This window comes from Bufo bufo, chromosome 3, assembly GCF_905171765.1.
Source record: "Bufo bufo chromosome 3, aBufBuf1.1, whole genome shotgun sequence".
In the NCBI taxonomy this organism is placed as follows: domain Eukaryota; kingdom Metazoa; phylum Chordata; class Amphibia; order Anura; family Bufonidae; genus Bufo; species Bufo bufo.
In genome coordinates, this window is record NC_053391.1 from 604,266,688 (window position 1) to 604,279,360 (window position 12,673).

Below are 12,673 nucleotides of genomic sequence, written 5' to 3' on the forward strand. Positions count from 1 at the left end.
CCACCACCAAATCCTTAGAGGTATCAAGTTGCAGTCCTCAGTTACACTTGCCTCCGGGAACTTTATCCCAATTTGTTGTAAGTAGCACCTGCCCCCTTAATTTACTTGGAGCTGATTTCTTACAAAAGATACAGGCCAATATACAGTTCCATGAAGACGGCACTGTTACTCTCTCCACCGGCCTAAATCCTGAACAAACTTGTGCACTCATGGCTCTGCAGACAGTACAGGCAGAGGTTAAGGACAGCTCAGCTGAAGCCCCTGAGCTTGATCAATTACCATCTAGTTTATGGGCAAAAGGATCTGCAGATATTGGTAGGCTTCCAGTGCCTCCGGCAGTGGTAACTCTCAAAAATCCGAATGTGTTACCCTATAAGGCTCAATACCCACTGTCTAGTGCCCAACAAGATGCTATCTCACATCAGGTCCAAGACTTGTTGAAAAATGGGGCAGTTAAGCTAACGTCCTCTCCCTGTAATTCTCCATTGTACCCCATTAAGAAAAAGAGAATAAAAGGTCAACCCCCTGTATATAGGATGGTCCATGACCTACGGGTGGTAAATGAGTGCACCATCCTAGATACCCCAGTGGTATGGCATACATATTAGGTCATCCTCAGACATCATCCACAACTTCCTCCTCCGTCAGGCAAAACACCATCTTCCGCCAGCCCGAACTCCCTGCTACTTCATACGTCAGCCAAAACTCCCTCGTTCCTCAGACGTCAGTCAAAAAATACCTCCTCCATCAGCCCTTAGCCCAAACTCCATCAGGTGTCAGCTCTCAGCCATCAGAGGTCAGACATCAGTTGTCATCCCTCAGCCTAAACTCCATCAGCCGTCAGGGGTCAGACATCAGGTGTCAGCCCTCAGCCTAAACTCCATCAGCCGTCAGGGGTCAGACATCAGGTGTCAGCCCTCAGCCTAAACTCCATCAGCTGTCAAGGGTCAGACATCAGGTGTCAGCCCTCAGCCTAAACTCCATCAGCCGTAATAATAGAATGTAAAATATGTTTACAGCAAGCGCTGGCACCACAGACCATTGTCTTCACACATTTTTTATATATTATGGACAATAATACAGGCACCAGTACTGGATACAAGTTTCCTTGGTGTATAATGGAGGCACGCCGTGTTCAGCCACTGACATATACGGGCTTCTCTCCAGCACACGTTACATCGGCAGCCTCTAGAGACTGGTTCACCTACAGGTGAATGAGATTACTTTCTATTTCTAACAGCAGATGGCTCCATAGTTCAGGGGTTAGAGTGATGGGCTTGTAAACCAGGCGTCATGAGTTCAAATCTCGCTGGCACTTTTGCAATTTAGTTTTTTGTCTGTTAATATTTGTACTATTACTTATTCCGTTTAGTAAGCAAAGAACATTTTAGCGCAATTTATCATATGAAATATGCTTTGCGTTATCATATAAATATGACAGGTCTGCTTACACATAATTCAGGATAGATAGAGAGATGAATAATAAATGAGATGATGGGGGTAGATTTATGATGGGTGGATGATGGCATATATGTCATGATCTGGTTCTTTAACTGTTCTGGGGGCACACATCAATGCAATTATACACCAAGGAAACTTGTATCCAGTACTGGTGCCTGTATTAGTGTTCATAATATATAAATAATGTGTGAAGACAATGATCTGTGGTGCCAGCGCTTGCTGTAAACATATTTTACATGCTATTATTACGGCTGATGGAGTTTAGGCTGAAGGCTGATGGAGGATGTATTTTTTGACTGACGTCTGAGGAACAAGGGAGTTTTGGATGAGGGAGGAGGGAGTTTTGGCTGACGTAGGAGATAGGAGGGAGTTCGGGCTGACGGGGAAGAGTTTAGGCTGATGGAGGAGGGAGTTTGGTCTGAGGGAGGAGGACTGATGGAGTTTTGCCTGACGGAGGAGGGAGTTTTGCCTGATGGAGGAGGGAGTTTTGGATGAGGGAGGAGGGAGATTTGGCTGACATCTGAGGTATGAGGGAGTTGTGGCTGATGGAGGATGGAGTTTTGCCTATTATTACGGCTGATGGAGTTTAGGCTGAGGGCTGACACCTGATGTCTGACCAATGACAGCTGATGGAGTTTAGGCTGAGGGCTGATGGAGGATGTATTTTTTGACTGACGTCTGAGGAACGAGGGAGTTTTGGATGAGGGAGGAGGGAGTTTTGGCTGACGTCTGAGATAGGAGGGAGTTCGGGCTGACGGAGGAGGGAGTTTAGGCTGATGGAGGAGGGAGTTTGGTCTGAGGGAGGAGGACTGATGGAGTTTTCCCTGACGGAGGAGGGAGTTTTGCCTGATGGAGGAGGGAGTTTTGGATGAGGGAGGAGGGAGATTTGGCTGACATCTGAGGTATGAGGGAGTTGTGGCTGATGGAGGATGGAGTTTTGCCTGACGGAGGAGGGAGTTGTGGATGATATCTGAGGATGTCCTAATATGTATGCCATATGTCTATATACTGCAGCATCTCATCATGTCTGTCTATATACTGCAGCCTCTCACCATGTCTGTCTATATACTGTAGGGTCTCATTATGTCTGTCTATATACTGCAGTGTCTCATCATGTCTGTCTATATACTGCAGCGTCTCATCATGTCTGTCTATATACTGCAGCCTCTCATCATGTCAGTCTATATACTGCAGTGTCTCATCATGTCTGTCTATATACTGCAGCCTCTCATCATGTCTGTCTATATACTGTAGGGTCTCATTATGTCTGTCTATATACTGCAGTGTCTCATCATGTCTGTCTATATACTGCAGCGTCTCATCATGTCTGTCTATATGCTGCAGGGTCTCATCATGTTTGTCAATATACTCCAGGGTCTCATCATGTCTGTCAATATACTGCAACATCTCATCATGTCTGTCTATATACTACAGGCTCTCATCATGTCCGTATACTGCAGCATCTCATAATGTATATCAGTCTACATAAGGATACAACCATGCAGCCGGTTGTGTCATGGTTGCGACACTGCTGTGCCCTAATTAAATTGAGTGCTGCACTGTTTAGTTATTCTGAATTGTTCATGCAGACCGACTGTCTATCTATCTCCTATCTATCTATCTATCTATCTATCAATCTATCTCATATCTATCTATTTAGCTATCTATCTATTATCTATCTATCTATTATCTATCTATCTATCTATCTATCTATCTATCTATCTATCTATCTATCTATCTATCTTCATATGAATACCAGGTCTTCATGTTTATAAAGCAGCAGGCTAGTGCGTTAGGATTTACACAGGACTTTTGCTAGGTAGAAGGCAGATTTATAATAGTAACCTGTCTGGAATGGATGAAGGGATTCACACAGACTCCAAGCTATTGAATAGATTTAAAGGGAACCTGTCACCAAAAAAATGCTTACTAAGCTGTTACTAGTACCTTATAGTGCTGCAAAGTAGTTTCCTAATGCACTTTTTCATTGTTTAGCCTTGAGAAATCGATGTTTTATTCAGTCGCTGCCCCCTGCTTCAAGTCAGGTTTGAAGTCAAGGGGGGAGCGGCCTAGGCGTCTCCAATGCTGCTCTCCCCGCCTCCCGCCGCCTTTATTGACAAGCCGGATCTAAGTGCCGGGACCGCGCTCCCAGCCCGCATGCGCAGTAAAGGGCTGCTGTAGCGCGATCCTGGCTCCGGCTTGTACACTCAGCCGGAGTGGGGAGAACAGCATTGGAGACGCCTAGGCCGCTGCCCCCTTGACTTCAAGCCTGACTTGATGCAGGGGGCAGCGGCTGAATAAAACATTGATTTCTCAAGGAGGCTAGATGCGGCTAAACGATGAAAAAGTGCATTAGGAAACTACTTTGCAGCACTATAAGGTACTAGTAACAGCTTAGTAAGCATTTTTTTGGTGACAGGTTCCCTTTAACACTACATATAATAGAAACGTGTGTGTTAATCAGATGAGCTCAGTGTTTAGATTGCTGCAGGGGATGCCAAACCAATTATTTAGGCAAGATGATACATACACTTCCCTGGACCAAGTCCACATACTGAGACAGATATAAAGGGGTGTTTCACCACCGAGCAGTTCACTCTGCCTTCTTCTCTTCTCATACTTAGCATCATAGATCCAAAAGGACTATTGCTATGTCTCGCCAAACAACTTTTCAAAAAACCTTCAGCGCTGCTTCTGCAGTACCATTAGGGCTAAACCGAAGTGGCTTCAGCTCAGTCTCTGTCTCTCGTAGTAGTGGTGGTGGCCGGGTAAGCTCTGGTGGCTTTGGCAGCAGAAGTCTTAGTGGCTTAGGAGTAAACAAAAGAATTTCATTGGGCTCTCAGTCCCGCTATGGATATGGGTCTGGGTTTGGAGCTGGTAGTAGAGCAGGCTTCGGTATAAGTTCTGGATTTGGTGCTGGGCAAGGATTTGGTGCTGGGCAAGGATTTGGAGGTGGACCAGGATTTCCAGTTTGCCCACCTGGAGGGATCCAACAAGTCACAATTAATCAAAGCCTTTTAGCTCCTCTCAATTTGGAAATTGACTCAAATATTCAAAGAGTGCAACAGAAGAAAGAGAACAGATTAAGACTCTCAACAACAGATTTGCATCCTTCATCGACAAGGTAGGTAGTCTTCATGCTTCTTATATACCCTTGTAGACCTGGAAGATTTATGGCACAATTCTTTTATATAATTGCTTTCTGGTGCCACAGGTACGTTTCCTAGAGCAACAGAACAAGGTTTTGGAGACCAAATGGAGCCTCCTGCAAGAACAGGGAGTCAAAACAGTTAGAAATGGCCTTGAGACCCTCTTTGAAAACTTCATTAATAATCTCCGGAGACAAGTTGACGTTCTAGCAGCTGCTAGGTCTCGTTTGGAACCAGAGTTGAGACACAATCAAGATGCTGTAGAGGATTCCAAGGCAAAGTAAGTGAAGATGCCTCTTACTTGTTAGAGCATATTTAATTTTTAAATCTGAAAAATCTAGAATTGTTCTTTAGAATTACAGCCATTACACTCCAAGATTGTTTAATGTTTATTATAAGAAGGTCTTGACTAGTTATTATATTACAACATGCTTTTTATAAAACTTGATCTATTCTAACTGACATGACATAGCATATTTCTCATTGTGGAAAATGACTATGAATACACTGTGCTTTTAGTTGATTAGCATAAAAATATAATTACTTCTCTTTGCTTAGATATGAAGATGAAATGAACAAGAAAACAGCAGCAGAGAACGAATTTGTGGTGCTCAAAAAGGTGATTATAATCTCAAGATCTCTGAAAAATCCCTTAACTACAGTAATGAGTGGAGCCGCAGTTTTCTTTGTAGGATGCTGACTGATTGTCTGACTGTTGTTTACCTAGGGTGTGGATGCTGCCTACATGAACAAAGTAGAGATGGAATCTAAGGTGGATTCTCTGACTGATGAGATCAACTTCTTGAGGGCCATATATGAAGCGGTAATTATAGTTTCACTGTTCTGCTATATTTCATAGCATTTAGTCAACTTTATGTATACACAGAACACGAGGCAATAATTTGGAGGTTAAAAAGATATTTGACAAAATATTGAATAGCCCAATAGTAAATAAGGTAAAGTGTAATACAAATATATTGAGCAAGCAGTGGGACCATACAGATGTTTCCTACTGTGTTTCTTCAAAGGTTTTTATCTCCATCACAATAACAAAATGTAGCAAATTTCCCACCTTGATTTCAGGAAATTGCCCAGATGCAGGCACAAATCTCAGACACATCCGTGGTTTTGTCTATGGACAATAACAGATATTTGGACCTTGAAGGCATCATCGCAGAGGTCAAGGCTCAGTATGAAGACATTGCCAACAGAAGCCGACAGGAAGCCGAGTCTTGGTACCAAACCAAGGTGAGTAGATCTTAATACCAGTGATGGATCTATAGCTTATAGTAATGTAGTATTTGATATCTTTCATTTTTTGTAAATTTTAAATGTTAAAGTATTTTTTTTAATCAATTTATATTGATGTCCTATCCTCAGGATAGGCTAGCAATAACTGAATGGCACCCACACCCCTGCCGATCTGCAGTTATTTAATAGCTCTGGCACCAGAAGTTGAAGAACTACAGCGTCATGCATTCTGTATAATGGGTGGAGTTAATTACTGTGACTCGGCTTCCATTCACTTCAGTGGGAGCAGTGCTGCAGTAACCAGCTACATCCACTACATAGTCGATGTAGCTGTGTAGTTCTGGTGCTGATTTCTGGTGTCTAAGCTACTGCAGAACAGGGGATCGATGGAAGTTCGGGGGTCGAACCCCCCACTAATGAGTTATTGATAGCCTATCCTGTGGGTAGGCCAAAACTATAAAAAACGAATACACTATAAAGAAGCTCAACCACAAATGAATAATCTAATAAACGGCTGGCTTACAGTACTTTTGCATACAAATATCATTTATTACCACCACAATCATACTACCACATTATAAAATAAACATCATATCATTCCATGTATGTCATTAATCATTAATCCATTCCAGCTGGACTCTGCTACATCTACTGTGTTCTAATTAGCATGGCTAGCACTTGCTGCATTGACCTTTGGCACCTTGCTGTGTCCACTCCCGGTATCTTGCTGTGTCTACTCCTGGTTTTGAGTTGCGTCGACTAGCACATGGGACGCCGTGCTGGCCGCGCACACATCGAGGAGAGACATAGCAGAAGGGGCGCGCAGACAAACAGAACGCTCCTAAGGGAGGAAGCTATAAAAGTTAGCAGAGCCGAGCGCAATAAAAGGAACATAACAAGCTGATCCAGGAGGGTTCCAATAACTGGTAATGTAGCATTGCGGCTAAAATTGAATATTGGTGATAATATAGCCCACAGAAAGAACCAAAAGCCACACATAGTATTAACTTTGCTAGGGAGACTAATAGTTATAGATACATCTTTACCGCTGTGGTATTATATTACCGTTAGAAGCCGTAGTGTGTTATTGGAGTACTCCAAGTACAGTTTTAGTCATATGCATGAGCTCCGCATATTTATGTTTATTGTTGCTGGAATGGATAAATTAATGATGACATACATGGAATGATATGATGTTTATTTTATAATAAATGTGTTAGTATGATTGTGGTGGTAATAAATGGTATTTGCATGCTAAAGTACTGTGAGCTAGCCGTTTATTAGATTATTCAAAAATATAAAAAGGCTGTAAAACCCATTAAGGTATAACTCCACTGAAAATCTATTTTTTAAGGTCTTATTGACGTATTGGCTAATAAACTCATTCCCGTTCATTTTTTTCTGCAGTATGAGGAGCTCCAAATGTCTGCTGGAAGACATGGTGATGATCTAAGAATCACAAAAACTGAAATTGCAGAGCTAAACCGTGTGATTAACAGACTGCGTTCTGAGATTGAGAGCGTGAAGAAACAAGTAAGAGAAATAGCTTGAAAGATTAAATATAGGCACTACGAATGAATTCTGTATTGTAACATAATGATTATTATAGTGTCTCAGATTTTTAACTTCTGCCAAGAAGTTTGGATTAAGGAATTTAACAGCGTGCCTAAAACATTGGCATACACAGATTTTTTGCCCCAGAATCCTAGAACTGATTTATCTCAAACCTTAAAAGGATGAAAGGAGCACAGTGATTTTGGCAGAAGCCATCTATCTTTTATTAGAAAATATTGCTTTCATATAAATTCTGACCCAAAATATTAATAGATTGCCAAGCTGCAGAGGGAAATTGCTGAAGCTGAGGAACGGGGAGAGCTTGCATTGAAGGATGCCAAACAAAAGCTTGCCGAGCTGGAGGATGCTCAACAGAAGGCCAAGCAGGACATGGCTCGCCAACTGCATGAATACCAGAATCTGATGAATGTCAAACTGTCTCTGGATATTGAGATTGCCACTTACAGTAAACTGCTGGAAGGAGAGGAGTACAGGTAGCTGCAATTAAAATCATGGTCATATATTTATATAATGTAGTATATTATTAAATTTCACTCTAATTGGTGTTATTTCTCAGGCCCATTTATTCGAAGTAGCAATAAATGAACCATTAAAATACTATTTTCAATAGATTTTTTTTCAAATTAAAATATTTCTCTATTTGGGTGGCAAATCCATTATTTCAACTGTAGCTGCACTAGCAGTAGTTGAAGACCAAAGATCTATTGGAATGAGAAAGTTTCCTTTAAACCCTTTACTGATACCCCAAAATACAAACCATTCTAGTTCATGCAAATCTTGAACCTAAAGAAATGAATATTACTATGTTGAATTCTTGGGTGCTAAAGATGTAGCAAAAATCTGATTTTTGGAGATAGGAAATAGATTTAGATAGACAAAGCAGGCCAGAAACACATGTACAGTGGTTTGAGCCGAAATGTTCAAAAGTTCAATTATATCTTTATGCAGAGTGCACCCAAGATTTATTATGGATACTATGCTAAATTGATAGCTGGTGACTGAACAAACACATTTCCAATGAAAAATTTTCCTTTTTTTTATTTTACAGATTGACTGGAGAAGGTGTAGGACCTGTAAACATCTGTAAGTCTATGTATCCAATTCACACACAGATACACATGTGTTTTCTATACAGAATAATCATGCCTAACTATACAATTTATTTTTTGACAGCCGTTGTAAGTTCATCCTATGGAGGTAGCAGTGGAGTTGGTCAAGCCTGTGGCATTGGAGGTGGAGTTGGTCAAGGCTATGGCTTTGGAGGTGGATTTGGCTCAGGCAGTGGAAGAGGATATGGTGGAGGTATCGGTGGAGGAAGTTTCACTTCCAGCAGTGGAAAAATTGCGAATTCTGGCTCCGGAGGTGGCAGCGGCTCAAGTGTAAAAATTGTTTCAAAAACCTCCACAAGTTCCCGGAGGTATTAATACTGCCTCAAAAAATATATCCCAATTACTAAATTGTCCTATGGCCATAAAAAAATTGAATTCATTGTACATTATTAGAGTGTTTTACCCTGTAGAGTTTAAAAATCTTGGCTCAGTTTTTGTCCCAGGTATGACTTTATAAACCTCACTTGGTCCATTTTAGTTCTGTACAGCATCAAAACCCAAAATTTAGGCTACTGTTCATCCACAACCTTTGTGAGCCATACTGTACTTCATTTGGAAACACAATCAGCAGAAAAAAAAATTACCATTCATGTTCACTTCTCAGTTACTTTTTGTCCTTCTTTAAACCAAAAAGCACAAGTTACCTATCGCTTAACTTTGTTTAATACTTCTACAATGTCTTATGTTATGTACTCTGCAATAAACTGCAATTATTCTTGCAACTTTTTTGTGCATTTCATCATTTCTACTTTACATTTTTTTTAAACATAATCTTTGTTGTTACCTGTAGACTGTAATAATTATCTCCCAAAATGCTGCAGTGCAGGGGCGTAGCTATAGGGGAAGCAGCTGCTTTGGGGCCTGAACTCAGAAGGGCCCAACCCAGGAGGAGAACTAAAAGATTTTATTGTCAGGGCCCCCTCAACAGTATTATACAATGACCTTATATACAGTGACACTATATTCAGTTACATAACATACAGTATATATGTGTAGGAAATGGCTGCCGGGCCTCATCTGAGAGAGCAATCTTGACTAGCTGCAGGAGTGGAGATTGCACAGCAGGAGAGGGTTGCAAAGAAGTTGCTGGGGTAGAGGGCCCTTTCAAGAATTTTCTGGGGGGCCCAATCATTTCTAGTTACGCCACTGCTGCAGAGGTATTTTAAGTCAAATTCATGGTGTTAAAGGGGTTTTCCAGCCTTTTTTTTTTTCTGATCAAACAGCTCATAATGACGTAAAATAACAAAAGAAGTCATACTTACCTTATCAGTCACTTACCTTACCGCTCCTGTTCAAATGCTTCTCAGATTAATCACTGCTCTTGACTGCCCACTTCCTGTCGACACAGACATGTGACTGCTGCAACCAATCACTGGGTGTAGTAGTGACCCAATGCAACCAGAGATTGGCTATAGCAGTCATATGTTTATTTTGAAGAGAGATTAGGAAATAGAGCAGGGGGCCAGGGAAGCATTAGAACATGACTGGTGGGGGACTGGAAACATTATTTTATAACATCCTAGGCTGTTTTCCAAATAACGTTTTCATGGCTGGACATCTCCTTTAAATGAATAGATGAAATGGTTAAGGAAGATTAAATGGATTTTAAAGTGAAAGGTGAAATAAGTGGTCTAAAGAAAGTGCCTACTTATAGAAATAGACTATAACAGGAAGAAATGAATGCACATGCATAGTTGTAAGCAAACATACTGTTCCATATTGAGACTACTCCTTCCTTTAACCATGATTTGGTAAAAATATGAAAGTCATGTGAAGCGTCCCATTTGATGTGTGTATTGGTTACTGCAAAGTTGTCATGTTCCATGTTATGTCATTAGCATATTCCTGTGATTAGGGTTGAGCGAACCCAAACTGTAAAATTCGGGTTCGTACCGAACTTTTGGATTTTTGGACCCCGGACCCGAGCCCGAACCCGAACATTTCAGTAAAAGTTTTGGTTCGGGTTCGGTGTTTGGCGATATCTCGAGAGCAGCCAATCAACAAGCGTTTAATTCCGTGCCCTTAGAAGCCATCACAGCCATGCCTACTAATGGCATGGCTGTGATTGGCTAGTGCAGCATGTGACCCAGCCTCTATATAAGCTGGAGTCACGTAGCGCTGCACGTCACTCTGCTGTTACTAGTGTAAGGAGAGGATGCTGCTGGTGATTTCAGGGAGAGAATAGGAGAGAATCTTTGGTTCAGAACGTGAATCTAAATCAGCGATCGACATACATTTAGTTGTGTGGGTGCAGGGCACAATCTTTTTAACCTGCCCTGAGCCCAGTGACCGGAAAAAAATAACTTTTATCAGTCTGTTAGTTAGGTGGGCGGCGGCGGCAACCATTTTTATGCAAGCTCAGTGCACCAGCACTGCATCTGAGCTTTTGTGACATTGAAATCCAATCTTGGAAAACTGCACTAATAATATGGTTTTAAAAAATTGGTGCATTTGGTGCATTTGCAGGGTTAGTCAGTGTGCAATTTAAGCTAGAAATACAGCCATAATTTTCTGGGTTTTTAAAAACACACTTTTTTGCCAAAATACACAATTTTATAGCCCTTGCAGCATCAGCATGTATGAAATTCCAGGCTTATATACTGCTGTCATATTAAGTTATTAAACAAACACACGTTTGGGCAAAAAAAGTTTATTTGGCAGCCTTTGCTGCAGATGTCATTGTGAGATACACCCTTTATATACAGGGGTTCTATTCAGGTATTTGAAATACAGCCATTTTGGGCAAACAAATTTTATTGAGGCTTAGTCTGGATCAGGGCGTGTGAGATACACCCTTTATATACAGGGGTTCTTGTCAGGTATTTAAAATACAGCCATTTTGGGAACAAATATTTAATTGCGGCCTAGTGTGGGTCAGGGCGTGTGAGATACACCCTTTATATACAAGGGTTATATTCTTCTATTAATAATACACCCTTTTTTGGGCAAAATGCACAATTTTTCTGCCCTTGCAGCATCAATACGTTTGAAATTCCAGGGTTTTATACTGCTGTCATATTCAGTTATTAACCCCTTATGCACTCGGCCCTATTTCACCTTATGGACTTGGCCATTTTTTGCATATCTGACCAGTGTCACTTTAAGTGCTGATAACTTTAAAATGCTTTGACTTATCCAGGCATTTCTGAGATAGTTTTTTCGACACATATTGTACTTCATGACACTGGTAATATGAAATAAAAAAAAAAAACATTTTTATTTATAAAAAAATACCAAATTTACCAAAAGTTTCAATTTCTCTACTTCTATAATACATAGTAATACCTCCAAAAATAGTTATTACTTTACATTCCCCATATGTCTACTTCATGTTTAGATAATTTTGGGAATGATATTTTCATTCTTTGGGGATATTACAAGGCTTAGAAGTTTAGAAGCAAATAATGAAATTTTTCAGAAATTTTCAAAAACCTAATTTTTAGGGACCAGTTCAGGTCTGAAGTCACTTTGCGAGGCATTTCTGAGATAGTTTTTTCGACACATATTGTACTTCATGACACTGGTAATATGAAATAAAAAAAAAAAACATTTTTATTTATAAAAAAATACCAAATTTACCAAAAGTTTCAATTTCTCTACTTCTATAATACATAGTAATACCTCCAAAAATAGTTATTACTTTACATTCCCCATATGTCTTCTTCATGTTTAGATAATTTTGGGAATGATATTTTCATTCTTTGGGGATATTACAAGGCTTAGAAGTTTAGAAGCAAATAATGAAATTTTTCAGAAATTTTCAAAAACCTAATTTTTAGGGACCAGTTCAGGTCTGAAGTCACTTTGCGAGGCTTACATAATACACTGCGTGCAGAATTATTAGGCAAATGAGTATTTTGACCACATCATCCTCTTTATGCATGTTGTCTTACTCCAAGCTGTATAGGCTCGAAAGCCTACTACCAATTAAGCATATTAGGTGATGTGCATCTCTGTAATGAGAAGGGGTGTGGTCTAATGACATCAACACCCTATATTAGGTGTGCATAATTATTAGGCAACTTCCTTTCCTTTGGCAAAATGGGTCAAAGGAAGGACTTGACAGGCTCAGAAAAGTCAAAAATAGTGAGATATCTTGCAGAGGGATGCAGCACTCTTAAAATTGCA

At 40.4% G+C, this 12,673-nt stretch overlaps 2 protein-coding genes across 3 annotated transcripts in view; both read left to right on the plus strand.

Annotated features, from left to right (window-relative positions):
* Positions 1–12,673, plus strand: part of LOC120996194 (keratin, type II cytoskeletal 6A-like) — a 326,905-nt gene that overhangs the window by 127,187 nt on the left and 187,045 nt on the right. The gene's annotated exons all lie outside the window — the stretch shown is intronic.
* Positions 4,045–9,263, plus strand: LOC120996198 (keratin, type II cytoskeletal 5-like). Its single transcript, XM_040425979.1, is given in 10 exon segments — positions 4,045–4,521; positions 4,524–4,585; positions 4,676–4,890; positions 5,169–5,229; positions 5,338–5,433; positions 5,694–5,858; positions 7,269–7,394; positions 7,689–7,909; positions 8,485–8,519; positions 8,610–9,263. Coding segments are annotated over 10 exon segments (1,641 nt in total). The 5' UTR covers positions 4,045–4,112; the 3' UTR covers positions 8,861–9,263.